The sequence below is a fragment of the Rhodofomes roseus genome (assembly GCF_022264815.1).
Source record: "Rhodofomes roseus strain CIRM-BRFM 1785 chromosome Unknown C8Q71scaffold_10, whole genome shotgun sequence".
Classification (NCBI taxonomy): Eukaryota; Fungi; Basidiomycota; class Agaricomycetes; order Polyporales; family Fomitopsidaceae; genus Rhodofomes; species Rhodofomes roseus.
In genome coordinates, this window is record NW_025952966.1 from 31,998 (window position 1) to 56,615 (window position 24,618).

The 24,618-nt window shown below is 56.5% G+C and overlaps 14 protein-coding genes across 14 annotated transcripts; 8 read left to right on the top strand and 6 right to left on the bottom strand.

The window, feature by feature from the left end:
• Positions 1–891: 891 nt before the first annotated feature.
• Positions 892–2,913, bottom strand: C8Q71DRAFT_43537 (uncharacterized protein). The gene is made up of 5 exons (XM_047918519.1): positions 2,074–2,913; positions 1,812–2,010; positions 1,664–1,748; positions 1,379–1,610; positions 892–1,310 (listed from the first exon to the last, which is right to left on the bottom strand). The coding sequence occupies exons 1-5, from the start codon at positions 2,510–2,512 to the stop codon at positions 1,126–1,128; spliced, it is 1,140 nt and encodes a 379-aa protein (XP_047778706.1). The 5' UTR covers positions 2,513–2,913; the 3' UTR covers positions 892–1,125.
• C8Q71DRAFT_707697 (uncharacterized protein) lies at positions 2,910–3,472 on the top strand (the record flags this gene model as incomplete). Its single annotated transcript, XM_047920576.1, has 5 exons — positions 2,910–2,967; positions 3,021–3,040; positions 3,101–3,198; positions 3,247–3,266; positions 3,315–3,472. The coding sequence occupies 5 exons, from the start codon at positions 2,910–2,912 to the stop codon at positions 3,470–3,472; spliced, it is 354 nt and encodes a 117-aa protein (XP_047778707.1).
• On the bottom strand, positions 3,430–7,081 carry C8Q71DRAFT_43554 (uncharacterized protein). The gene is made up of 17 exons (XM_047918521.1): positions 6,976–7,081; positions 6,770–6,919; positions 6,679–6,720; positions 6,553–6,627; positions 6,231–6,489; positions 6,095–6,160; positions 5,877–6,042; positions 5,684–5,824; positions 5,526–5,627; positions 5,298–5,466; positions 4,969–5,246; positions 4,822–4,917; positions 4,584–4,766; positions 4,299–4,529; positions 3,888–4,235; positions 3,744–3,833; positions 3,430–3,687 (listed from the first exon to the last, which is right to left on the bottom strand). Exons 1-17 carry the CDS (start codon positions 6,995–6,997, stop codon positions 3,601–3,603), a joined length of 2,505 nt encoding a protein of 834 aa, XP_047778708.1. The 5' UTR covers positions 6,998–7,081; the 3' UTR covers positions 3,430–3,600.
• Positions 7,082–8,291: 1,210 nt separating this feature from the next.
• On the top strand, positions 8,292–10,219 carry C8Q71DRAFT_857711 (uncharacterized protein; the record flags this gene model as incomplete). The annotated part of the gene is made up of 7 exons (XM_047927432.1): positions 8,292–8,330; positions 8,387–8,601; positions 8,656–8,707; positions 8,759–8,870; positions 8,923–8,999; positions 9,052–9,373; positions 9,573–10,219. 7 exons carry the CDS (start codon positions 8,292–8,294, stop codon positions 10,217–10,219), a joined length of 1,464 nt encoding a protein of 487 aa, XP_047778709.1.
• A 182-nt stretch (positions 10,220–10,401) lies between these two features.
• On the top strand, positions 10,402–11,438 carry C8Q71DRAFT_758104 (40S ribosomal protein S11). The gene is made up of 6 exons (XM_047923721.1): positions 10,402–10,557; positions 10,614–10,665; positions 10,728–10,823; positions 10,891–11,019; positions 11,072–11,155; positions 11,224–11,438. Exons 1-6 carry the CDS (start codon positions 10,543–10,545, stop codon positions 11,313–11,315), a joined length of 468 nt encoding a protein of 155 aa, XP_047778710.1. The 5' UTR covers positions 10,402–10,542; the 3' UTR covers positions 11,316–11,438.
• A 275-nt stretch (positions 11,439–11,713) lies between these two features.
• Positions 11,714–13,891, top strand: C8Q71DRAFT_43824 (phosphoprotein phosphatase PPZ). Its single transcript, XM_047918538.1, has 5 exons — positions 11,714–12,697; positions 12,746–13,171; positions 13,225–13,252; positions 13,303–13,395; positions 13,448–13,891. Exons 1-5 carry the CDS (start codon positions 11,827–11,829, stop codon positions 13,467–13,469), a joined length of 1,440 nt encoding a protein of 479 aa, XP_047778711.1. The 5' UTR covers positions 11,714–11,826; the 3' UTR covers positions 13,470–13,891.
• A 110-nt stretch (positions 13,892–14,001) lies between these two features.
• Positions 14,002–15,778, bottom strand: C8Q71DRAFT_43827 (uncharacterized protein). The gene is made up of 5 exons (XM_047918539.1): positions 15,460–15,778; positions 15,358–15,401; positions 15,054–15,299; positions 14,394–15,003; positions 14,002–14,312 (listed from the first exon to the last, which is right to left on the bottom strand). The coding sequence occupies exons 1-5, from the start codon at positions 15,565–15,567 to the stop codon at positions 14,097–14,099; spliced, it is 1,224 nt and encodes a 407-aa protein (XP_047778712.1). The 5' UTR covers positions 15,568–15,778; the 3' UTR covers positions 14,002–14,096.
• A 125-nt stretch (positions 15,779–15,903) lies between these two features.
• Positions 15,904–16,149, top strand: C8Q71DRAFT_694007 (ribosomal protein L36-domain-containing protein; the record flags this gene model as incomplete). The annotated part of the gene is made up of 1 exon (XM_047919893.1): positions 15,904–16,149. A coding segment is annotated over one exon (246 nt), but the record flags the coding sequence as incomplete, so codon positions are not given.
• A 173-nt stretch (positions 16,150–16,322) lies between these two features.
• On the bottom strand, positions 16,323–17,020 carry C8Q71DRAFT_708099 (dihydrofolate reductase; the record flags this gene model as incomplete). The annotated part of the gene is made up of 2 exons (XM_047920595.1): positions 16,323–16,722; positions 16,779–17,020. 2 exons carry the CDS (start codon positions 17,018–17,020, stop codon positions 16,323–16,325), a joined length of 642 nt encoding a protein of 213 aa, XP_047778714.1.
• A 79-nt stretch (positions 17,021–17,099) lies between these two features.
• Positions 17,100–17,887, bottom strand: C8Q71DRAFT_758110 (uncharacterized protein). The gene is made up of 2 exons (XM_047923722.1): positions 17,480–17,887; positions 17,100–17,424 (listed from the first exon to the last, which is right to left on the bottom strand). Exons 1-2 carry the CDS (start codon positions 17,648–17,650, stop codon positions 17,254–17,256), a joined length of 342 nt encoding a protein of 113 aa, XP_047778715.1. The 5' UTR covers positions 17,651–17,887; the 3' UTR covers positions 17,100–17,253.
• A 104-nt stretch (positions 17,888–17,991) lies between these two features.
• On the top strand, positions 17,992–19,158 carry C8Q71DRAFT_809704 (CTD kinase subunit gamma CTK3-domain-containing protein). Its single transcript, XM_047926040.1, has 4 exons — positions 17,992–18,134; positions 18,190–18,289; positions 18,340–18,558; positions 18,625–19,158. The coding sequence occupies exons 1-4, from the start codon at positions 18,079–18,081 to the stop codon at positions 19,069–19,071; spliced, it is 822 nt and encodes a 273-aa protein (XP_047778716.1). The 5' UTR covers positions 17,992–18,078; the 3' UTR covers positions 19,072–19,158.
• A 364-nt stretch (positions 19,159–19,522) lies between these two features.
• On the top strand, positions 19,523–20,805 carry C8Q71DRAFT_43961 (uncharacterized protein). The gene is made up of 5 exons (XM_047918555.1): positions 19,523–19,749; positions 19,803–19,901; positions 19,956–20,124; positions 20,185–20,473; positions 20,545–20,805. Exons 1-5 carry the CDS (start codon positions 19,675–19,677, stop codon positions 20,696–20,698), a joined length of 786 nt encoding a protein of 261 aa, XP_047778717.1. The 5' UTR covers positions 19,523–19,674; the 3' UTR covers positions 20,699–20,805.
• A 373-nt stretch (positions 20,806–21,178) lies between these two features.
• C8Q71DRAFT_43930 (SGS-domain-containing protein) lies at positions 21,179–22,459 on the bottom strand. The gene is made up of 5 exons (XM_047918548.1): positions 22,327–22,459; positions 22,171–22,267; positions 21,937–22,099; positions 21,335–21,875; positions 21,179–21,276 (listed from the first exon to the last, which is right to left on the bottom strand). Exons 1-4 carry the CDS (start codon positions 22,338–22,340, stop codon positions 21,535–21,537), a joined length of 615 nt encoding a protein of 204 aa, XP_047778718.1. The 5' UTR covers positions 22,341–22,459; the 3' UTR covers positions 21,179–21,276; positions 21,335–21,534.
• A 330-nt stretch (positions 22,460–22,789) lies between these two features.
• Positions 22,790–24,592, top strand: C8Q71DRAFT_866831 (uncharacterized protein; the record flags this gene model as incomplete). The annotated part of the gene is made up of 6 exons (XM_047928284.1): positions 22,790–22,842; positions 22,972–23,024; positions 23,076–23,123; positions 23,176–23,261; positions 23,317–23,824; positions 23,911–24,592. The coding sequence occupies 6 exons, from the start codon at positions 22,790–22,792 to the stop codon at positions 24,213–24,215; spliced, it is 1,053 nt and encodes a 350-aa protein (XP_047778719.1). The 3' UTR covers positions 24,216–24,592.
• Between the last annotated feature and the right edge of the window lie 26 nt (positions 24,593–24,618).

A 24,618-nucleotide genomic window follows, 5' to 3' on the forward strand; every position in this document is an offset into this window, starting at 1 on the left:
ATCGACGGTACGTACGCTCGGGCAGAGGGAACATCAAGAGCTCTTACCTCTTTTACAAAGTCAGGAAGTCACACACGAACGGCTGCCCACGCAGCTGCCCACCCGACGCCCTGCTCGCAGAGACCTCAGGCCTCCAGCACGACGACGGCGCACCTAAGGTTAACACGGTGACCTACATATCAGCGTAGTCCGATTGTCCCGGCACAGTGTGGTTCACGTCCTCCAGGCGATTCCTATTCGGGCGATTCGGTATTTTCGCAATTGACTGTCCACGATCCTGCCAGGCATTACAATGTCGCGTGCCTGCGTGCTGCTCAGCGCTGTCACGGTGCTGCGGCCAAGCCATGTTCCACCGCGGACATCATGCCAGCCCTACTGTGCTGAGCGTCCCATCACCCACAACGGGCTGGACGAGTCAGCTCGAAGCTCGTACTACTTGATAAGCTCCGGTCGTCGCAGCATTTATATAGGCCGCTTACTGTGCATGAATCGCCTGAACCCAACGCGAGCACACCGCGAACCCACCGCGAACTACACTTCACACTGACACCGTCCCGGGTACGCGATCATCGTCCGATCGACCACAATGTCCGCTCCAAACGTCGACCCCGAGTCCCTTCCTGTCCCCGCCGCCGTTCAACAGCGTACCGTGGATGAGCAGCCCGAAGGTCTCATCGCGGAATCAGTCACGAAGGATCCGGAAGAGCTGACGAGGTATGTGGCCAAGCTTCATTTACTTGTCGATTCTCCGTGCATTGACCGGCCCACTGTTTAAGTGAGCCGAAGCCAGTCCCTCCCGAGTATGGCTTATGTCATTCAACGATAGACGTTCGAGTACACTGACGAGGACGACCTTGTAGGGGCTGGGATGGCCGTGGCAAGCTGAACAAGCCTACTGTCGTGATGGGACAGGTCAAGACCACAAAGCCCCCGAAGCCGAAGTAATCAATGCACACGCGGTAGCGTTATTACCTCGCAGCAACCTGACAAGTTCCTTACATTTCTGCAGATTCCCCTTGCGTTCTCTTGTACCGCCATGATCCGTGTCAGATAAAGTCGATCTATAACCTGAAGGAAGGACAATGTACACCATATACGCGACAAATCGGACACGCTCGTCAGTCGTCACTGCTTCTGCCGGCTCTCCGGTCTGCGCATCGGCATACTGCGGAAGATCCACGCCTCCTTGCGCGAGCCCCAGAACATAGGGTCCTTCCTGCCGAGCGGGATGCTCCCGTCGAGCTTGTAGCCCGCGCTGTTGAAGAAACGCAGCATGCATGCGTTGAAGAGGTTGCGTTCTGATTCGCGCGCTGCGTGCATGGCACGGAAAGCCGGGTTAGATACGGATGGACGGAGAGTGAGAAGGAAGGAAGCTCACATCGGAAGCCTTCGCGCTTGACTTCGATGACGTGCACACCGTCCTCGTTCGCGCCGTACGACATCACCTTGCGCGGGAACATGGGCCGCAGGCTGGACGCGAAGTCCTCGACGAGCTCCCGCGGCGCGTCGAGCAGAGTGAGGCGCAGCTTGGAGGGGTCGAACATTGTCGCGAAGATCCTCACGTCGGGGTCCGGGACTGTCTCGGCGAAGACGAGCTTGCCCGGCCTCCTCTGGGATTGACGAGTCAGTCGAGGCTTTATGAAGATGACCTTCGAATATTTACTGGACTGCCAGTTTGCACGGTCGTCACATGTGAGTAGCCTTGACGAGCCAGGACGGTGTAGAGACAACATATGAGTCGCTGAGCCCTATGTCGACGAAAAAGTTCATGTCAGATGAGGTACTTCGAACCTGCGCGTTGTACATCTCACAAAATGGCATCGACGCCTATGCTGGTCCACGGGCCTCTTGAAAAGCGTACTCGCCAGTTGTCGCCTCGGCTGTCTTCATACTCAATGCCATGCGGCCACATCGGCAGGACGAGTTCCCGGAGGTCGTCCAGCGTAGACTGATATGCAACGTTGTCTATCCGCAAATCACCAGCAGAATAGATTGACACAAATATGTGGTCTGCATAGATACGAAAGAGCTATATCAATGAAGCTACACTCTAGCAAGTTGTCTCGATCATACCAGGAACGAACGCGGGAATCGAGCCGGTCCTGCTCCTCGGTCTGGTTAAGGAATTGGCCCTCTGTCGTGACTCATTGGTGGTACGCCTGGCTAGCGGCACAGTCCCCATTGAGGCTGCACGGTCCAGTTGCTTCTTCATGGCAGACTTCAGAGGACCCGCAGGGGTGCCGGAACGGCTGGGAGTTGTTTGTATGGTTGGTGCCGACGACGCACTTCGGCCTTGACTGAGCTTCCTCCGCATGGGTGCCGGCGTCGGATACTGCCCAGGAGAGTCGTACGGCGCTCCAGGGTACGCTGGAAAGGGTGCAGTTCCATTCTGAGGATGATAAGACGGGTAGGGATTGAACTGAGCATAGTAGGCAGCCTGCGGCTGAGCGTAGTTAGTCTGGGAATAGTACTGGGGGTCGCCGGCGGGGTAGGCCTGCATGGCTGGCTGCATACCAAGGGAGCCGAGGAGGACGACGAGGGGTGTTGGAGGGAGCTGGCAGCAGGGTTTGCGATATAGGCTTCAGGGTGGGCGTCTGAGAAGCGCTGCAACGTGCCGGACGCGGGGGTGAACGAGGCAGGTCATGGGCAGCTCCTGGGTACAGCGAGGCTGGGACGACTTGGCGGCGGCTTCAATACGTACTCGAAGAGCACGCACGCTTTCCCAGAGTGTACACGGATGTTTGAGCGGCTCGCAGTGCGCACGGCCCACGGGAGGATGGTACGAGCACGGCGTCCGAGATGGGCGCAGAGCGAGAGCGGGCCTGATCCGTGTCTGCGCGAGGACAGCGATTGACAAACCGTTCTCACGCACCCAGTCCTCGCTCTCGACCTCCTCTTCCTCTCCCCCCATGGCATCCACAATCGTCAACTGGCTGCGCTCACCCGCCGCCCGCGAATACTTCTTCAGTGAGCACCACCTTTGTCGCCCGCTCCCGCGTTAGTGACGGCGTGTCATGCAGGTACTCACTTCTGGGGACCGGTGAGCAGGGATTCACGCTGCCGGAGGTATAAGTGTCGCTGAGCTCGCGGTTCGTGTCAGGTTGCAAACTGGGGCCTCCCGCTAGCTGCGCTCGCCGACCTGCGGAAGGATGAGGATGTGATTTCGGGGGCAATGACCACCGCGCTGACGTCGTACTCGTGAGTGACCCCGGCTTCTATCGCAGCATCTCCGCTAACGTTTCGTAGCCTAGTGTTCATGCGTTTCGGTGAGTCCTGCGAGCGGTCTGCGTAGCTGTGTACTGACGATGTCGTAGCATGGCGAGTTCAGCCGCGGAATTACCTCCTCTTCGCATGTCATGCGACGAACGCGACAGCGCAGACGGTGCAGGGCATGCGTTTCGTCAACTACTGGTACATGGGGGGAAGGGACAAGGCAATCACGGAGAACACTGCCGTTCCTGCGTCAAAATAGCGCGTCGTGCATCGACGATGTCTCGTGCCGGTCCGGTCTGTTCTGCATATCCCGTACTGAACCAAATAATACGACTGTACATGGGGCCCTGTTCACACTTCAAAGGACACTCGGAATGTCTGCAATGTTCACCAGAAACCATCGTCAGCGTCGCCGCCCTTCTTCTTGCCACCCTTAGTTTGAGCGAGTGCTTGCCGCTCGTACATCTCCGCAATCTGTGTACACCGGTCAATGCAGTCCACGTCCCCGTCACAACGCGCAAGTTACTGACCTGTTCGGGACCGGTAGCATCGTCTGCAGCCTTGTCATCCCGGACACGGATGAACCGCGGGAAGCGCAAGGAGATGCCTCTCTCCTCGACCTGAAGAAACTCGTCAGCCGCACCACCACCTGCCATCCGCCAGAAGCCACTCACCAAGCCCTGAGCCGCCGTATACACCGGACTGAGACTCAGGTCCGCCGTGAGGACCTCCCACACGACCTTCGGCTCGAACCACACGTCGGGCTTCGCGCCGCCCACCTTGATGTCCCCGCGCGGCTTCGTCATCTCCAGCGGCTTGAGCGTCTCGTAGTGCGACTGCAGGGCCTCCTCGCTGAACCCGGTGCCGATCTTGCAGATCGTCTGGTACTCCTCGGAGTCAGCGTCGTAGCAGGCGAGCAGGAACGCGCCGTAGACGTTCGTGCGCTTGCCCTTGCCGTAGTAGGCGCCGACGACGAGGAGGTCCAGAGAGTCGCCGATCCCTGCGAGGTAGTCTTTCTTGAGCTGTGATACGGATTCACTCAGTGATCAGTGTTATTTGCGGCAAACCTTTGAACTTTGATATACCTTGAGCCAGTTCACACTTCTCCGACTTGGCTCGTAGTAACTTGCGTCACCCTCAAGCATCTTCACCATCAAGCCTTCGCAGCCATCCTTCACGGACTCCTCCAGGAAGGCCTGGATCTCATCCGTAGTCTCACCGTCTGACGACTTCGCGAAATCGAACTCCCCTGGAACCTGCTGGAAGTGTTCTCGTAGGAGCTGTTTCCGCTCCAGGAGAGATTTGTGAAGGAGAGGCTAGGATGAAGTTAGATCAGTATTGTGATAATTCGGGATGAAACATGAACATACCTCGCCATTGAGGTACAGCAGGTCAAACGCAAAGAGGCAGACCCGGACCTGGATGTCCTCTACCCTGACATCCTTCCGTTTCCGCCTGCTGAGCTCCTGGAAGGGCATCAGCTTGCCAGTGTCCTTGTCGATCGCCACTGCCTCCGCGTCGAACACAAACGTCTTCGTGTTCTCTTTGATACACTGTTGATATGGACGTCAGATCAACTTAGCACACGAAGCGGAGGAGAGAACTGACGTGTGGCATTTGCTCAACGAGATCAGGATATTTCTTGCTCATATCCTCAGAGTTCCGACTGAACACTCCGACGGTCCCATCCTCCAGCCGGTGGACCTGCCGCTCACAATCAGCACATACACCCCGCACAACGGGAAACCAGCCCACCTGAGCGCGCTCACCATCGTACTTGTACTCACACGTGAAGCGCTTGCCCTCGAACCGGTCGAGCACCTCGCCGATCGCCTTCGTCGGCTTCGCGAGCATGGGCTTGAGCGGGACGCCCGGCGTGAGCTTGCAGCGCTCGTGCAGCCCGTCGATGCCGACCTCGAGCAGCGCAGGGATGACGAGGTCGTATGTCGGCAGCTCGCTGTAGACGGACTTGATGATGTTCGCGGCCTCTTCGAGCCGAGCGGCGAGTTTCTCCTTGTTTGACCGCTTGTTCGCTGGATGGTGCATCAGTGTGCTGATGGGGGAGTGAAGGGGGGAGGGGGTACCTCGTTCTTGTTCGGCCAGCACGAAGGCGTGCGCGAGTGCTACGAGGACGGTGCGCTCTGCGTTGCCTATCCGGAGCTTGCCCTCGAGACTGCGGACGATGTACTTCGCCTCTTGGTCTTGACATGCGGCGAGGAGCTTGGTGATGATGGATACTTTCTTGTTTTGTGACTGCATACGCCTCACGTCAGAATAGTTGATTTGAGGTCATGGTTGGATAAATAGCTGACTGAATGACCGCTGCTCATCGCAATCTCCTTCAGATTGTTGAACACGAAGGGCACGGTGAGTGGCTTGGGCTTGAAGAGCGTCTTCTGGCTATTCTTGGAGTTCTACGGGAAGTTTGAGCATGGCTGCCTAAGCTTCGAGCGTCTTCATCACGACGAACCATCGCAACGAGACCCAAATCACCCTCTTTCTTTAGCTCGGACTTGATCACAGAAAGACTCCTGCCTGTTGACTCCCCAATGGCCTTGATGAGCAGGCTCTCACCGATACCAAGTTCAACGCCGACGTAGTCCGGAGTCAACTACGCAGGAGGTATTAGCTTCGCCAGACAGGTTCGCTTGTAGATGACATACACGATTGATGCACAGATAGACCGCTTGCAGCAGAGATTTCGTGTCGCCCTTCGCGCTTCTTTGGATGACAAGGAGAAAGAAGGCGGTCAGGAGCGACGTTTTCTCTAATCGTTTCGTCGTTGCCTCGATCAGACCGAACACCTTAGCCAGAGCTGCATATGGCACTCTAGAAAAACGCGTTCATCAGTGCGTTCCATGCAATGGCCAAGGCGACGCACGGGTCACCCGGTTTCCACCCGCCTTTAATATCCACCTCTGTTGTTCTCGAAAGCACAGACTCGGCGCTATTATGATGAAGGTATTAGGGCAAACGACGAGATGGTTCGAAATGAGATGGTTCGAAATGAGACGCACTTCTTCGAGGCAGCACCCGCATCCTCCTCTTCCAGCTCTTCCTCGCCCTCATCATCCTCGATGTCTTCCTCTTCAGCCGCAGACGACGCCTCATGTTCCTCCTCTGGCTCTTTTTCAACGGGCCGTGCGGGCTGCTTTGAGGTCGAGGCTTTCGATGGGCGCGTGGGCTTGGAGGGCTTCGACTTGACTTTCTCCTCCGTTGCCGGTTCCGTGTCAGACACTGCCTTCGACGATGATGCCTCCGGGGAGGTGTCCTCCACTGCGCCACATCCAGCAGCGTCAATGCGTTATGAACACAGATGGAGATGATTGGATGACTCACTGGGGACATTGCCTTCGTCGTCGGAGTCGACTACGCGACGTTTCTTGATTCGTGGCGCTTGATCCTTCTCTCGTACTGGCACAATAAAATATAAGCAACATATATTCCTCTACAGTAATTACGTACCGGTAGCGGGTTCAGGCGTGGATTCTACCTTCACCGGTGTAGCTGCGCGAACATTGTAGACATGGCAAGGGCGACGTGCAATCATGCTCACCTGGCCTTGGAATGCTTTCATCCAGTGTTGAGGACTCCTCCTTAACCTCTATGGCTGCAGCTTTCCGCTTCTTGCCACCCCACATCTCCTCCAGCTTGGACTGCTGAGGCGGTCCGGCTTTGGAGCTAGCAGGCATGGCGAAGAATTTACCTACACACGCACGGTTATGGAAGGCGCAAAGGATTCTAGACAACGAGAGTACATACCCAGGGTTTGTTGTCGACCCATGTGTGTATTGAAAGGAAGCGGGAGAGCGAGTAAACGCGACACACTGACAGACGCGACGCGATGGAGACGCGTCGTGACCGTGACAAACATGCAGTTACCTACGCGTGCGCGCGTCTCGCTTGGGTTTCGTGTCGCGGGAAGCCGGCCCGGTATATCCTCAGCCACAAGCGCGCCTGTGGCGGCGGACGTTGGGCGCTCTAACGCCGCCTCTTAACTGTGCTCAACGCAACCGACCGACTGTCGCCGCCGACTGCTGCTTGGCAACTCTCTACAGCGCTCATAACTTTGAGGCGCAGTGCTTCTCTAAGTAACTCATTCTCTGGGCACTACTGAAGGCGGTGCGGCGGAGAACATCGAAATTCATCCGATATGGTCTCCCTGGTCCCAGCTAGTAGCGCTGCCGCTGCTCAGGCTGGTGTCCTCAGGCTGTGCATTGGACTTATCAGCGGCTTACAGCTCGAACGGACACGCAATCAATCAGTTACATTAGGCCGCTGACGCGTAATTCTAATATCTACAGGCATCCGCACCACATTCAGAAGCGATTCAATGTGTGTCGCCTGCCAGTGCGACCCAAGTGCGACCCGTATTTGCTCGTCGTCAGCTCGCCGTCGCCTAGTGTAGGCCTCTCACACGCTCTCCGACGTAAGCAGTTGGACCATTCAGGAACTCGGGAAAGGGCGCCCCAGTAACAAGATAGATTTTAGGTTCTGTCTTTTCGACTCAGAGGTGACGAATGCTTACGGTACTCATGCTTCTCTGTAGGGATCCCCATCTATCACCTTCACACCATCATGCAACACGTTCCCACTGTCCGCGATATCGTCGGCTCTACTTGCGAGGCGCAGTCTCACGTCTCATCTTATGCCTGTACTTCGAATAACTACGGAGAGCCGTTCTGCATCGGGGTATTATCATAGCACACCGGAGTGTGCGACAGGTGGCCCACACTTAGACAAGATCATCATTCAAACAACATTGTAGAGACACATCACACGGACTATCATCGTGTTTCACGTCCCTCGCGGTCAACACTTTGCTTTGGGTCAAACTCCCTCGCAGTCGCCGAGGGCGATGATAGCAAGCAACAGCTCAAATTAACCACTGTCCTGTCAATCATTTGGTACGCGCTCTCGTTTTCGAAGGACTATCAGATGGCCTCACGTCCCTCGAGACTGAATCAGTTCGCGCTGCTTCTATGCACTGCCGCTGCAAAGCGCATTAACTCCCACTCTTTTGGCTCCCTCCCCGCTCACTTCAGGCCAGGTTCGCCTGTGTACTCTGCACCCTAGCGATGGCAAAGCCCCTCACGTTTATAGTCATCGTTCTGCAGGTGAGCAGAGTTCCTGCATAGCACAGAGCCCTGCTATTGACTGATTAAACGTACAGATAGGCGGCCTCGTTCTCCTGTCAGCGCTGCTCGTAACGCCGGCACAAAGACACCCAATCGTCAATGGTATAGTTGTACTCTCTATAGCACACTGCGTCATCGGAATACTCCCGGCTCTCTTGTATCTGAGCAACTCAGGCTTCAGGATAGCGTCGAAGGAACATTTCCAGTACGACGAAGGATGGGCGCGCCTCTGTGCAACTGATTCTGTCCTGTTCGTTTCAGTCATTTAGCCAGTGCTGCATGCAGCTGACACCTAGCCGTACAGCTTGAATTATGTCACCACCGCAAAATCAGCATTTGCCATCAGCTTTACTATGGTAAGCCCACACGGCTCATGCCATATTGCTGCATCACTGAGAGGTGTGAAGCCCTGTGTCTACCTGGCGTGCAAGTTCACAGGGAATCGTGACCGCCTGGAAGCGCAAGCGACACCACATTTCTACAAGCGTACTGTCATCGCGCTCTGTGTAGGACCATATAGTACGTGCGGCTGCCCGAATGTCTCATTGTTATGGTTCAAACACCTGTTCAGTCTGGGCCCTACCTCTGATATTTTTGACGATCCACAAGTTGCAGCAACCTCTGAGCATGCAACCCCATTTCATCGGAGTATGTGGTTTCTCGCAATTGCTGTTACATCACACCACTTAGCATCTTGCAGTCGATTTGCGTTGTCGTCTATAATACTGGTCAAATCCTGGCGTTGCTCCTCACCCTCATCCCGCTCACTCTAGCAGTCGTCGCATCGATCGTACTCGCATTCATACTCTTCAAGTATTACAAGCTACCCCACCTGAGGCAAAGCTTCATGCTGCTTCACCCGATACGCATCGTCCGGTTTGCTTCTTTGGTGGCAACCATCGTAGTCTCTGCGGTTCTATACGCAATCGTGCTCGCGACATGGGTACGATATGATAGCGTGCACGACTTGAAGAGCGAGACCGCCTTCCGGGCGTGGCTGAAGACGAGTGCCGTTTGGGAATGTGAGTGCTTCGCTCCTTATCTCATAACAAATTGAGTACGAACAGATCGCAGCGGTGTCACCTTTAATCTTCTTTTTCATATTCGCCGCGCAAGAGGAAATCTATTCAGTATGGTGGCAATGGATACGACGATGGTTTCCTCGCCGACGGACCGCCACGACAACGTGTTACGACGAGACGACATGTTCACCTGGGTCAGATAAAGCCTGTTGCAACCGACGTCCGTCGTGCATCTTCGCATGGCTCTTCAATCACCGCGGTCACACCGACGACGGAGAAGCAGACCACTATGATTCGGCCATCGTGCTGAATAAGCCACACGCTACGGAGGGCTGGCCAGAGCCTACAGGCGGGAACCGCCCTCCACGGGCCATTGCGAGGCAGATCATGCACATATCATACGCTCCCTTTAGTACGCCCAGTCACGACCTCCGAGGACTACCTCCCCCACCGCGCCACCAACGCAGCCGGAGCCACAGCTCACGCGAGCCGGCCGTCTTCAGAGCAGTACCGTCGCTGTCCGCGCTGGGACCTAAACGGAGAGCCACATCCGAGAGCCGGAGACAGCCTTCGCCGTCGCCGTTGTTCGACCAGCAGGTCTTGCCCGCTCAGGCGAAGCTCGAGCCCGAGGATAGGTTAGCGAAGGGATTGCGACTGACACCTTCGGACGGGGAGCGTTCGAAAGGCGAGGCATCGAGTTGTGTGGAGGGTATCATCACTCAGACCAGTGCGAGTTCGTCTGGCTCAGCAGTGCAGCTGTCGCGACCAGCTAGCGTTGCAGGAGGAGTGGTGCCGGAGACGCTAGATCTAACGGGGACATTCGGTGTAGTATCTCCTGATCCATAGCGTTTGTATCTTGAGTACCAATACGCGCGATGTAGCAATGTCAGTAATGTAGTCATGTATTTCTAGCATAACGCAGTGGTGCTGAAGCAATTGTCGAACAGTCAATGAGTGTGCTCACTGTGCTGAGAGGCACTTCAACGACGCCTTCCGTATCGGGAAACAGGGGGGACTAGAAGTCTAACCGGTATTTGCCGGACTGTACAGTTTTACCTTATGGTGGCTTGCTCCCAGTCCCCACGTGGCAACTAGACCACTCAGGCGCACCCGGCACGGCCGTCCATTCCACCCAAAACCTACCGCCCCGCCGTCAAGAACAACGAGCCATGGCCGACCACCAAGTGCGCACTCTTGCTTGCTGCTGGATCTATGTGTCTAACTGCTGCTGCGTCTACAGATCGAGAAGGCGTATCAAAAGCAGTACCTCTTCCAGAACGCGAAGGCCCGGGGTGCGTGTATACCGGAGTGAGTTGTGCGTGTGATATTGACAGTAGGCTTGGGCGGTGTGCAGGCACCAAGAAGGTCTCGACGAAGGAGAAGCGGTGGTACAAGGACGTTGGCTTGGGCTTCAAGACGCCTGCTGAGGCGATCAACGGCACCTACATCGGTGCGTCCCGTACTATGCAGGCCTATACTTTGATATTCATGCGCTCTGTGTTGCCTTGCCTGCTCAGACAAGAAGTGCCCCTTCACTGGTGATGTCTCCATCCGTGGCCGTATCTTGACTGGCCGTGTTATCTCGACGAAGATGACCCGCACGCTTATTATCCGACGGGATTATCTCCACTACATCCCCAAATACAGTGCGTGTGCTCGTGCTATGGTGATCGATCTGTACTCAATGTTCGCGTCTAGACCGTTACGAGAAGCGGCACAAGAACCTGGCTGCACACGTCTCGCCCGCTTTCCGTGTCGAGCCCGGCGACATTGTCACTGTCGGTATGTAGAGTGCAGACTCTTATCCCCGAGTAATGATGACGGCTAATTGTCTCGTACGTGAACAATAGGCCAGTGCCGACCGCTCTCAAAAACCGTCCGGTTCAACGTGGTCCGGGTAGCCAAGAACAAGGCGGCTGCGAAGTCTTTCGGCAAGTTCTAGGCCTTGGGCACGGTGCTTGTCGGTATTAGGGGCATACGATATGATACTACTGCTTTCTCGTGTATGGACGCATTGCAATGACCATAGGCCCATGCAAATCACTCAGCTATTTCTCGCTTGTGATGGACACGTGTGTGAGACCGTAGTACGAAGATGAGCCGAGATCGCGAAGTGCGGGGTCTGTACGCGAACGTGTTTAGGGTGGCAAACAGGGGACAAACAAGATACAGGCGGGAGTGCCTCGGCGTCGGGCAGTGTGCAGCCAACCAGGCCTGACTGCACCATCTCTACAACCGCCCGTTCTTATTCTGTCATTCGTCCTCGTCGCAGCCCGCGACGCAGTCCAGCTTGTATTCGTCTCGTATTTCCAACCCGACCCCTTTCGCAGCGCTCCACGAGATAGCCCACCCTGGCGCCCACACTCCTGTCTGTGTTCACCTCCAGGCTTGGCCGCTCCAGGTCGCAGTCTCCTCAGCCAGGCTCGCCGTCTCTCTCATCCTCGGCCCTCCCCATGGGCCAACAGCAGTCCAAGAAACATCGCAAGGGCGGAAAGGAGAGCAGTGCGGACTCCAACACGTCGCCCGATCCCGCAGGCAACGACGACAACTCTCGCCAGAACGCGCATGCTCGGACAACCGCGCCAGACACAGCCAACGGCTCCGCCACTTCCCCACATACTGAGGGTAACCCGGATATCACTGTCAGTCAACCTGACGCTGGCGGGGCGCTGCAGAATGGGCACGGTAATGGTTCAGATACCCATACTTCCCCGAACCCAACCTCTGCGCCGAAAGACATTCCTTCCACTTCCTCTGGACCCTCGACATCCCCATCCACCTCGCCGCATACGCACTCGAAGCCTCCCCCTTTGGATATACCAGGACAGACGATTCTGACCACGTCCAGCTCACCATATCCCACACCAGGCTCGACGAGCAGCTTCAACATCGACCCCGTCGCCATGTCCAATGGTGGCAAGAATGGCTTATCCCTGAAACCGCTCGACATTGATGACATGATCCAACGGCTGCTCGACGTCGGCTACACGGGCAAAGTGAGCAAGTCGCTGTGTCTCAAGAACACGGAGATCACTGCGATATGCCAAGCGGCACGCGAGGTCTTCCTGAGCCAGCCGACGCTCATCGAGCTTTCCCCGCCGGTGAAGATCGTTGGGGACGTGCACGGGCAATACTCGGACCTCATCCGACTGTTCGAAATGTGCGGTTTCCCTCCAGCCGCCAACTACCTCTTCCTGGGCGATTATGTCGACCGAGGGAAGCAGAGCCTCGAAACGATCCTGCTCCTCCTTTGTTACAAAATCAAGTACCCCGAGAACTTCTTCCTGTTGCGGGGCAACCACGAATGCGCAAATGTCACACGAGGTGAGTAGTACTCCTCCGTCTCTCTCGGTGGCGCTCACGTCCCTCCAGTGTACGGCTTCTACGACGAGTGCAAACGAAGATGCAACATCAAGACCTGGAAGACCTTCATTGACGTCTTCAACTGCCTACCCATTGCCGCTATCGTTGCCTCGAAGATATTCTGCGTGCACGGCGGCCTCTCACCATCCTTACACTCAATGGACGACATCAAACGCATACAGCGACCGACAGACGTTCCAGACTATGGCTTACTGAACGACCTGCTATGGTCGGACCCCTCCGACACAGCAGCTGACTGGGAAGACAACGAGCGTGGCGTCAGTTACTGCTTCGGGAAGTCGGTCATCAATGACTTCCTGGTGCGATACGATATGGACCTCATCTGCCGTGCACATATGGTTGTGGAGGATGGGTACGAGTTCTGGAACGACCGGACACTGGTAACCGTCTTCAGTGCACCGAACTACTGTGGCGGTGAGTTGCCCCCGTTTGCTATCTGACATATTACTGATGCCTTAACCTGGCAGAGTTCGATAATTATGGAGCGTGCATGAGGTGGGCTGATACGCTTTGCTACCGAGGAATGTACTAACTAATACCTCCAGCGTATCGGAAGAGCTCCTATGTGCATTCGAACTTCTCAAACCCCTGGACGGCCCAGCACTACGGAAGGAGATGACGAAAGCAAAACGGAAGACGTACGTCGCCTTTCCATTTTCCGAACACAGCCTTCTCAATCACATTTCGTAGCTTGATGGCAACCACGACCTAACTAAATAAGCTCATTGGAGGCAGTCCATATACGATTATAATTGCTGGACCGTTGGGCTATGGTTATGGTATGAACTCCTCAGGTTGATGCGCGGTCACGCCGTGCAGGTGTGTCAAGGTGGCGGTGCATCTGAACCTCAGGCCTGTTTAGACCTCTGTCCTACCCTTCCGCACCCCTTTGGCAACGCGACTTGCATACCATCCGCGCACGCCTGCTTGCTGTACCCGACTTGTGCTAACTTAAACCTATCTCTCCCTATCACCCTCCCCGCTTTCCCCTCTCCTGTTCGCAACCCTGGCTACTGGTGTTCGCATTCACTGGCATCCGGACCTTCCTGTGTACGATATCGGCGCGCATATATCGACCTGTTTTGGGCTTGGGCATCCATTCGCACCGTCATATCACTCCGTCTCCTTGCTTGTCAGCGTTTCCCGTAGCATTTCCTTTCGATCCCATTTGTGCTATAGCTACAGTATCCAAGCATGCATTGGAGGCACTTTCCTGTCATCGGCGGAAAATAGTGGATCCCATATGGTCACACCGAGATGTATGCAGTGCAGCTCGACAACTCTACTTAGCGTAGTACCGCCACGCGGTCCCGCATACAGATCAAGGTACCGCACACAACTACCCTGCGTGTATACCAGGCGGAGGATGCTTCCGCTTCACCATGTCATAAGCCAATACACCGAAGGCGACGACGATTGCTCCAGACCCCAGCAGACTCCACACCGTGACCGTGCTCGCCGCGCGTCCAAAGATGATGTCGGACAAGAACATCAAGACGATGGTCAGGAGACTCCCTACGGACGTCACGATGGGCCCCCAGATGCCGAGTAGAATCTAGCGAAGATGCGCAACTGAATGAGCGTACGGTCCCGTGGACGCGCCGAGCGCGCGCGCGTCGAAGGGGGTGGGACTCACCATGAAACCAGCGTTGAACATTACCCCGGTGATTGAGATGCCGACAATGGACAGGACCTGCGCGGACGTTGTGGGCAGCGCGAAGCGGACGACACCGAAGACGTGCAGGAGGGGGATGGGGATCCAGAGCACGAGGAGTGTGCAGACCCCGATGGCGGAGGTGAGCATGTTCGGGTAGAGCCCGAACGGAGGAGTTATGCTCGGCGCGGGCTCTATGGCCACGACGTCTTCTTCCAGTTCTGTCTCAGACGGAATGCGGGCATATGCACCGGCGCGAGGCTCTGCGTCAAGAAGCTCCTCGGGGTCCGAAGGTAATGCCGCGTATAGTTTGTACAACACTTGGTACATGCCGTACAGGATAGACGCGAAAAGGGAAAGGAGATCGCCTGCCAGTGGAGCACGGGTGTTTGCGTCGGCATGCTGAACTGCTTCAGGCGCGTCTGAACTGCTGCTGCTGCTGCTGCCTCCGTAGACTACCACTGTGGCACCAAGGGTCGCGAGAACAACTGCAGCGAGGCGGATAGGTTCCCATCTGAGCTTGAACACGCGGACGGAGAGCAGGTATGCGAAGAACGCGTTTGTATTCCACAACGCGGTGATGTCCGTCACCCTGCATACAGTGAGCACACGATGACGGCGATTATGTGTCAAGCGACTCACGGAGCTAGCGACACGGCGATGAACCAGAGTAGCCCTGGTACGGTCACGCCAATGGTGAGGACCGTGAGGAGCCAGGCGAACCTCCGTTTCGGGAATTCAGTAGGCCTGACACCAGGCGGTGACAGATGTTGTCGTAAGGCGGAGGTTAGTTGGAGCCAAAGCTCTCGAGGGGATTGCCTTGCCGTAATGGCAAGGAATGCGAGATGCAGCGGGAGCATGACCGCGAATGAGGAATGGACTATATAGCTATGTCAGGGTCATGTGCATCAGAATCATGCCTCCAGTGAAAGTTCAGAGTGCGCACAAGATAAGGTATGGTTGCCGGTAGTCGAGGCTCGTTTGTACATACTAGACAAGAATCAGCCTGATGTTGTCCGCACCGCAGAGGGTGTGCCCGATGCCGTACCTGCGTCAGCTGTGACTCCGTGACGAACCCAATGAGGCTCAAAGCAAAGAGGCCCACGGCTGCCTTGCCCCCGACATGTATTTGGAGCCCTTCGCGTCTAGCAGCCATCTACCGTCCGACCTTGTGTTGCGGAGCGTCGAAGTTGAGAGGGAAAGCTGAGATAGATTGGCACTGTACGCTCATAAGTACGCTCTCCGTGAGCGGTTCACGTAATGTAATGAGATAAGGAAGGTCTTCTGGCAGCGTGCGAGGACACAGCGCCTTTGAACAGGAGTCCTGGGCAGGCAGGTTGCGGTAAGGGGACGTGTTGCGGCCGCTGTGGCCTGCAGACGGCAAGCAGGACGCCCGAAACTCTCGGACTCTGGCACGTGATTCCCTCTGACCTGCGGGACCGCTTCGACGCCGGCGAACTTGCGTCGCTCGACAACACACACGTCCTCCACCATGCTTCGCGCACTCTTAGCCTCGAGCAGGCCGCTGCTCGCCCGCATGCGTGCGGTGACTGTGCATCATGCGCACCCACACTTCCACCCCGTGGCTCCTTCGACCATGCAAGCATCGCCGGCACTCGCGAGGGGGATGAAGGTCAGGTCGTCGGTGAAGAGGCTATGCGATGGGTGTTCGGTTGTCAGGAGGAAGGGCAGAATTTACATCATCTGCGCGAAAAACCCGAGGCACAAACAGGTGCGTCCGTATGTGTCTATAATTGCCTACGTCTTGCTCAGACGGCACCTCTATCCAGCGGCAAGGCTGATCCCAGCTGCGAGTCCGTTATCCCGAACAAGACATGCAGGTCTCGTTCGACTACAATAGACGTCATCACGGGCTGATGTCACAACATGGTCGTTGGGTAGCTTGGGAGGCTAGCGAATCCACATCTGGAACTCATACTGCACACCATTTTCCTCTTGTACCCCCTCCGGCACCTCGAATCCAGCCCAGTCCTGCAGTTCTGCATGACTCGTTCGTCTCCACGCAACACGCTCTCCACCTACAAGCTTGCTGTCCAGGAAGTTGGGCATGTGCACGTCGCATTGCTCGAATGCTGGCGCGAGTATCCGTGTGAGGAGGACGCGATCCACGGACGAGCCCGACGACGGTGATAGGGTGAGTGTCTCTCGATACAGCGAGGCACCTCCTATGACGAACGCTCTGTGAATGGGTGTTTCTAGACGCTCCGAGTGCGAGAGTCGGTCCAACGCTGAGTCTAAGTTTGAGTGTAAGAACACTGGCGCAGCGGGCGTGGTAGCGTTCGCAGGCATGCTATCGCAAACAATTCACATTCAGGGCAAATTAACCGTATTCTAGGGCGGACGTACAGTTCATACTGTTTGTTACTGCTGATGACTACGTTGACACGTTTGGGTAGAGGCCTGAACTTCTTCGGGATGCTCTCCCAAGTGTTCCTCCCCATGAGCACCGCGTTGACGCTGCCCTCCGGCGCGTTCGAAGTAACGCGGGCAAAATACTGCATCTCCTTTGATAGTCGCCAGGGGAGGTGTCCGTGTTGACCGATGCCATTGTTGAGTGTTGCAGCGACAATAATCGTCAGTTTGGTCATGGTGGATGGAGCGAAAGAGGGACTGATGACCGTAGAGTGCTAACCGCGGCAGTTGAGCTCCTTTGTCCGATGACAAGCGTAGTAACGAACTTTCTCCTTTGATGACCGGAGTCCATACAATATGATACAACAACTTGGATTCAGATATGCGCAGTAGTACGTGCTTTCCGTGGATTGGGAGGTCAACATATCTAGGGAGATTGGAGCACAGACCGTCGGCCTCCGTTTGCAGCTCATAGGCGGCCTGTCTGGGGCCTCAACAGTGTGACCTCCCGACGAACGATTTCGACCCAATCGTAGCACACCCAACACCCCTTCGAATTGTGCGTCCTGCACTTGCATTCGTTGGACCCCGGCTTCACCGGGATAGCCCCTCGGTTATATGCATGGCGAGACATGCGCATCTATGAAAAGGGGGATCAGCAACACCAAAGCATACATCACAATTTAGTAACACACATTCAAATCGAAGTCCCTGTCCAACAGGAGCTCGTCCAGGATCTCGTGCAGAGCAGCAGTGTGGTTGTTCTCCAGGCGGTAGTCACACCTGCAACGGTCGCACTGCTCTTGACCGTGCTCCTGGCAGAATTTCCACCCGTTTACGATTATGAACCTCCAATTGGAGGACATCTTGTGAGGATGGTGGTAGAGACGGATCGTCCTGCCCCGTTGTGCGTGTACGCTGCTTAAGCGAATCGTCGGCCCGCAGCGTTGGGGATGTGCGTCAGTCGCGTGCGAGGCCACTCATTCTTCTGTCGTGGCGAGCGGTGGCAGACAACACCCCAGATGTGTTGCGCGTCCAGATATGACAAAAGGGTTGATGGGAGAATGGGTTTAACACTGTCATTGTCGTAGGCGAGCGGCGACTGCCCGTGGGTGGCTCAGGCTGCTCGGGAAGGAGGTCTATTAGGCGTGGGAAACCGAGCGATCGTGGCAGTAGCGCCCAAGGGTTCTCCCTGTAGTACTCCTGCGCTCAACTCAGATCCGCTACTTAGTCGCTTTAACCACCTTCCGCACACGCATCTCCTGTATCCACAACATAAATCTGCGTCGACGTGATGGACCCATTTGAAGTCAGACTGCAATTCCTATCACTACTCAAGAAGCTCAACGCGTCAGTGCTCCTCGTTTCTCTATGCCTCGCGGGTCCTGAAAGGCTCATGGTTTAGTTCTCAGCAGTCCATTCAAAAGGTAGTTGGCTACGCCCTCAAGTTCTACGCCAGCTGTGGCGAAGACTTATGGGACTGCGTAGTAGAAGAGTGCCAAAAGGTACGCTGTGCTTGCTTCGCATTCGCATTCGTGAGCTCATGGAGAGCTAGGGGTCGATCAACAACCGTATCAACATCCTCTACTTGCTCGACTCACTTTGCGAGACGTCATTACTTGCGAAGTCACACCCTGGGTCTGTGAGCCATGACCCAAACCAACAACACTCGTCGTACTACGTAGACTATGTCGCCCGCGACCTAGGCAAGATTGTGGAGTATGTCGTTCCAGAGGGCCGCCAAGGCCTTCCGAATCTCATGAGCACAAAGCAGGTGCGTTCATTGCGCTCATCCGGCCTCGTCTCGGTCTCTGAACGGACGACGCGCTCGCGTACACAGATCCTCGAGAACTGGCGAAGCAAGCGTGTACTCGACCCGCAAAAAGTCGATGATGCTCTTGCCACCCTCGACTCACGACGCGCGGCGCTCGAGCAAGAACAAGAGCAAGAACAGTCGACTGAGCTCTCCAAGCCCATAAACTCTCTTCCGCGGCAAGAGATCTTCAAGCGGATCGAGGAGGATCGCGAGCGGCACAAACGCCTCCGGGAACGACGCTGGGTGCAGCCGGTCGCGCACAACCCGCATACGCACCTCCCGCCGCAGCTGGCGTGCCTCCTACCGCTCACGGATGATGGCGACGGAGAGGGTGAGCTGACGCTGGATATCGAGTTCGAGAATGACTGGGAGACTACGAGCGATTGGAACGAGGATGACGACGAGGCCGCGGTCGAAGAGAATTCCCTATGCTTTCCCGATGAAGACGGGGAGCCTATGGACCTGTCTTGACTCACATACATACTGTTGTGGTTGTAATGCATATTTATATTCCATTCTTTACATGTCGCTGTCTTATGTTCATACCGTTTGAGCATGAAACTTCAGGGTTGCGCTGATCGACGCAAGATGAACATGAAAAATTCATTGCAGCCTTTCGGCAAGGCTGCTGTCCCTGTCTCAGCAGCCATAAGCTCGGTGGCCGGCGCTGCTCGGGTCTTTGGCAGCGGCCCCGACGGTCTCTGTCCCAAAGCGGTGACGGTCCGATTTCCCCGGGACGAGTACACGGCACGCCGTGCTTCTAGTGCGACAACCTCCCGCATTTTAGGAGGTTGTGGCGTGCCCACGCGCGGGGTATACGTTCCGGTCGAGTCAGTTCGACCCTGTACGGGCGTCGAACGCGGTCTCGTGACCGCGTGTACGTCCCACGCGCGCGGGCTGCCTCGCGCCGCGCAGGGTTCGCCCTGTGCATCGCAGACCCTGAGACGATGTTATGGACCTTTCTTTTGGTTAGTCACCGATCGTTTGGACGTCGGCCTCCTTGGCTCGACATGGCGAGAATCTAGGTACTCTCTCACTTGCCCTCAGGCTGATCCATATTCAACACTCACCCCCATGGATACTGTGGGCATTGCTGGACCATGGGGGGAGTTTGTGGAGCAGTACTTTTCAGAATTCCCTGAGCTCGCTGTAAGCACATTGCCTTTCTCTGCATTCTGTGTAACTCAAGGCTCTTTGAGTAGTATGAGAACATAAATCTTGATGTTCTGGGCTATGGTCCATGGTCACCATACACTCCAGTTGGTCCATTGGACCAATATCAGTACAATTCCAACAATCAGGTATGTTGGGTCCAGTTTCATAAAGTCTTTGATTAAGTACTGACAGATATGAAGCCTGGGCATCTCCAGTTACTTGAAGAGCAGTACCCACAACCAGGTCAAGCTTTGCCTGAACATGAACCCTCAGTAGGATTAGATGCACTTGAAGAATACATCAATTGGTCCCTGTACCAAGGTGCACCTGTCAGTGCAGAGTATCCACTCCTTAACAATGAGGCATCCAGTGAGTTATTCACATTGTACACCACGAATGAATGGACTGAATATGCATACAAATGGATAGGCCAGCTATGTCACAGTACTAGTACTGTAGATGACCCTAGCAAGGCATCTACCAGTATGCCAGCTCCAGGTCCTCCAAGCGCTCCAAACGCCCCGGGACCGAGCCCATTTATGTACTCCCCGACCTCCGCTCGACCCGTCGGCGTGGTCGAGCTAAGCGGTGCCCCCAGCACCCAGGCGATCGTACGACGATCGGCGAAGCGTACGACCGCGATCGCCTGCTTCTTCTGTCGCAAACGGAAGATCGCCTGCGGCGGGCCTCTCGCGGGCAGCTCGGGAAGGACCTGCGTGTGAGTGCACCTACCATCTGCTGTATCAGTCAGGTCGGTCTTTCCTCGATACTTACTCTTGGTACCCACAGGCAATGCAAGCGGCGAAACCAACCCTGCGAGTACCCGGAATCTCGCTCTAATAGGCATGGGCTGCGATTCAAGGCGGTACAGCTCAGCGACGCTGTTGAACAGGCGGGACAATCCACGGCGACAGAAGCAAGATCTGGATTGAAGAGCGAGTAGAATACTATTATGTGATACAAAAGGCTGGGCGTTACATGCAGTATTTAGAAGGAGAATAGTCGTACCACGGTTGTTGGACTGGAGAGAACAGCGCTGCAGACATTCCGCGGGTCTTAAAGGTCGCCAACTCCAGATTTTATACGAGCGGCGCTCGGTACCGTCACAGCTCAGGGGGCATCTACCGTCTCGATGTTGCCTAAACCTGGTGCGACGTCAAGTGCGTGGAAGCCTGCAATGAATGAGGTCCCTCCAAGTCGATCGGCGAGACACGACACCATACAGAGGCCATTGAACGATGCAATTCCTGTACACGCACCTCTCCCACCGTTCGTATGATCTGATCCATAGTACTTGTTCTCTCTGTGCTGAGTCGAGGTGACGCGAGTGAAAACCAGAACAGTGATACCATGTGCATTGCACACGCTGCGCCCAGAACATAACGAACCTGGAGAAATCATTGTGGTCTGCGATTACGGGTAGATGCACGCATTTACATGCTGCACCGAGCATACGGCTATATAGGCTTGTATAGGGGCAGTGGATATCGCTGTAACCATAGCTTGTTCCACAACCGACACCTATATGCGATAGAATGGTCAACGGAACGACACATCAGCGACCATCGAAGATGCGTACCATCGATGTGTTACGATCGAGAAGTCGTAACTCGATGAGAGGTCTCGACGCTCCGTGGTCATGCAGGGATCGGACAGTCACAGATAGATTTGGTGTCAGTACAACAATGTATGCAACGCAAAGCGATATTCAGCGCACGACCAGATTGAAACCAAGAACGAACAAGATCAACATCGTTTCGCCACTTCTTCGCCCCAGCTTCACGCGCCCCATTTCTTCCACTCGCTGCCCTCTGGCGGCTTGACCTCGACATTGCCCTTCCCGACCTCGTCCCAGTTCGTGCTGAGGGTCGTGCCGCCGCTCTCCTGGTAGCTTTTCAACATCGCGCGGCGCGTATCTTCGTCCGCGTCCGCATAGAGCTTCTGGAAGAAGTCGTTGACGGTGGCATCGCCGCCCGCGTTCGGGTCGTCGCTCGACGTGACGTCCTTCTCGGTGGAGAGGATCGTCTGCGTGATCGAGTCCCAGTTCTTCCGATTCTTGCGGGCGGCTTCGACGGGTGCGGTTGCGCTTGGAGTGAAGGTTGCTGGTGCGGCAGCAAGGGCTGTATCACAGAGCGTAGCTGAGCAAGACGAGTCGCGGAGAGAGGCAGTGGAACGGCGCACGATCTGGGCTATCGCCGACCAGAGATCCCCAGCGACCAGCCGCTACCTTGGCCAGTCGGATTTCGATCTTGACCTTCCCGACGGTGTAGTCGCTCTTGGAGGGGTCGATCTGGCCCTTGAGGGGCGCGAGCTGGAGCCTCTTGTCGCCGTTCTCGTAGGACAACTGCGGCGCCACAGCAGGGGTCAGCGGCCGGAACGTGCGGGACATGGGCTCGGGGCGCGGCGCGAACTCACGCTGCGGGGCTCGAACGAGACGGCGACCTGCGCGGGATCCGCGCCCTTGTCGAAGACGGAGATGGTGAGCCGTTCGTCGGTCTCGTAGAACTCGTGCCTTGGGCGTGCGGGTGAGTGCTGTGGATCGTCGGGCTCTGCGCGGGCGGGACTCCTTACCGGATCGACGCCATGACGGGCTGAAATACGGCGTTGGTCGATGGTCGCTCGTTGTGGGTGATTGTCTGGGAGACCAACGAGCTGCGCGGCGGTGTGTTGTGGTTTTGAGCAGTCCGGGTTCCGCCACTCGCGGACAGGCGCGCGGAATCTTCTGGAGAGGCCGCACGTGAGCAGGACGCGTCGCGTCTGTGACGGTGGGCGTGACGGGTGTGGGCGTGACGGACGCGTGGGCGAGCGTGACGGAGGGCGTGCCTGGGACATCCCGAGTGGCTGGATGCCCCGCAGACGTCATCGATTCAGATTCTGGGGCAGCGCGAGAAGCATCGCTGCCCTGGCACTGCCCATGCGACCCGTTCGCCGCACCAGCTGGCCCCCTCCAGCCACCGCCCGCAACTGCACCCCACCTATTTCTACGCCTGTGTCTCCCTGACCCCCTCTGCGTACTCTCCAGCTCCCAGAAACCATGTCTGAACCCGTTCCCAAGGCCGCTCTGTACTATTTCCCGACCTCCGTCTGGTGTGCTCCGCGTGAGTGGCGACGCGTCTCTTGCGTATCTCGCGCGCTGATAACACCCCGGCAGCATTGCTCGCCTTGTCTGTGCTATTTTTTGCGCGTTGAGGAACGTGGCTCATCGCTTGGTCATAGGGAAGAGAAAGGCTATGGTGCAGACGAGCTCGACTTGAAGCTCGTTGACATCTGTGCGTCCGCTGTCTCCGCGATCCTGCAACAATCACTTACGTTCACTGCAGCAAAGGGCGAGAACTATGCCCCTTCGTACTTGCGACTCAACCCGCAGGGTGAGTCCCTTGTGCTCTGCTTTATCCTTGGTTGACCACCATCCTTCGCCAGCTACGGTACCAACTCTGGTTGTCCCGCTGCAGAAGACACTCGCCGCGGACATGGAGAGCCGCTACAAGGCCATCCAAGACTCAAAGGTAACCCTACGCCCACGCCTCACCTTCTGCGCATGTTCCCTGACGCACCCCCCAGTCCATCGTCGAGTTCCTCGACAAGTCACGTTCCACGCAGTCCCGCACAAACACCACCTCCGACGCGCCCGCGCCCTCGCTCAGCCCCGCGACGATCGCCTTCTCCGCCGTCTTCACGAAGCTCATCGACCTGCTGCACTCGCCCGCGGCGGACCCGAACGCGCTCACGTACATGAACGCGCGCACGCCCGCCGAGCTGCGCGCGCTCGCCGCGTACGAGCGCCCCAAGTTCGCCGCGCGCCGCGCCGCGCTCGCGCAGCTCCTCGCGGACAACGAGGCCGCGAAGATCCGCGTGTCCGAGAAGACGCGCGCGTTCTGGGAGGTCAAGAAGGTCGCGACGGAGAAGTTCCTCGACGTGTACGACGAGGCGGACACGCCTGCGGAGAAGCTCGACGACAAGGCGCGCGAGCGCAGGACGCTGTTCTTGAGCGACGCGAGCGAGGCGTGGGCGCGCGTGCGCGACGTGCTCACCCAGCTCAACCAGGAGATCATTGGCCCGTACACTCTCGGTAAGCACGTCATTCTCCCGTCCTTCCCTCGTCTACATGGAGGACATGAGCACTCAATGACGTCTCTCCTCCCGCGTGACCGATAGGCGACCAGCTCTCCCTCGCGGACCTGCACCTCGCCGCATGGCTCGCGCGGCTCATCACCCTCGCAGGCGGGACGCTCGCCGACGACGGCACGGTAGCGATCGGGAAGCTCGAGGCGCACGTCGGCGGGCCTGGCGGCGGGTTCGCGCTCGTGAAGGACTTCTCCGTCGCGGAGGCGCGGCGGCGCGCGGGCCTGACCGTGCAGGACCCCGAGTCGCGCGAACGCCAGAACAGGCTGGCGGCGTTCTGGGATGCGGTGAGGGAGAGGCAGAGCTTCAAGAATGTGTACAAGGATGGGCTGCATTGACGGTGGTGTGTTTGGGTAATTGGATGTACGGAAGGTAATGAGGACTCGGAACATATACGACTGTATACAACTGGTACCAATCCTAGCGTCATTTTACGGTGATTCTCGGAGTTTGTGGGTGAATCGACCGCTCAGGTACAGTGTGGAGGGTTTGGTCAGAAAGTACCACGCTACAACACACGCAGGTTAATGGTACGAGGACAGTCGATAAAATAAAGCAATTATGTCCGCCAGGTGACTTCAGAGTTGACTGAGCGTTTTTGAGGAGTTCACCCGAGGATTAGAAGGCGGTGTGGTCGAGGACGCATTTCGCACAATCGTCAGCTAGAGGGGTGGTGGATGTATAGGCTATGTTTGGCGAGAAGTCTGCGCCAGAGTGAGCCAAGAGCGAGCGGAACCTGAA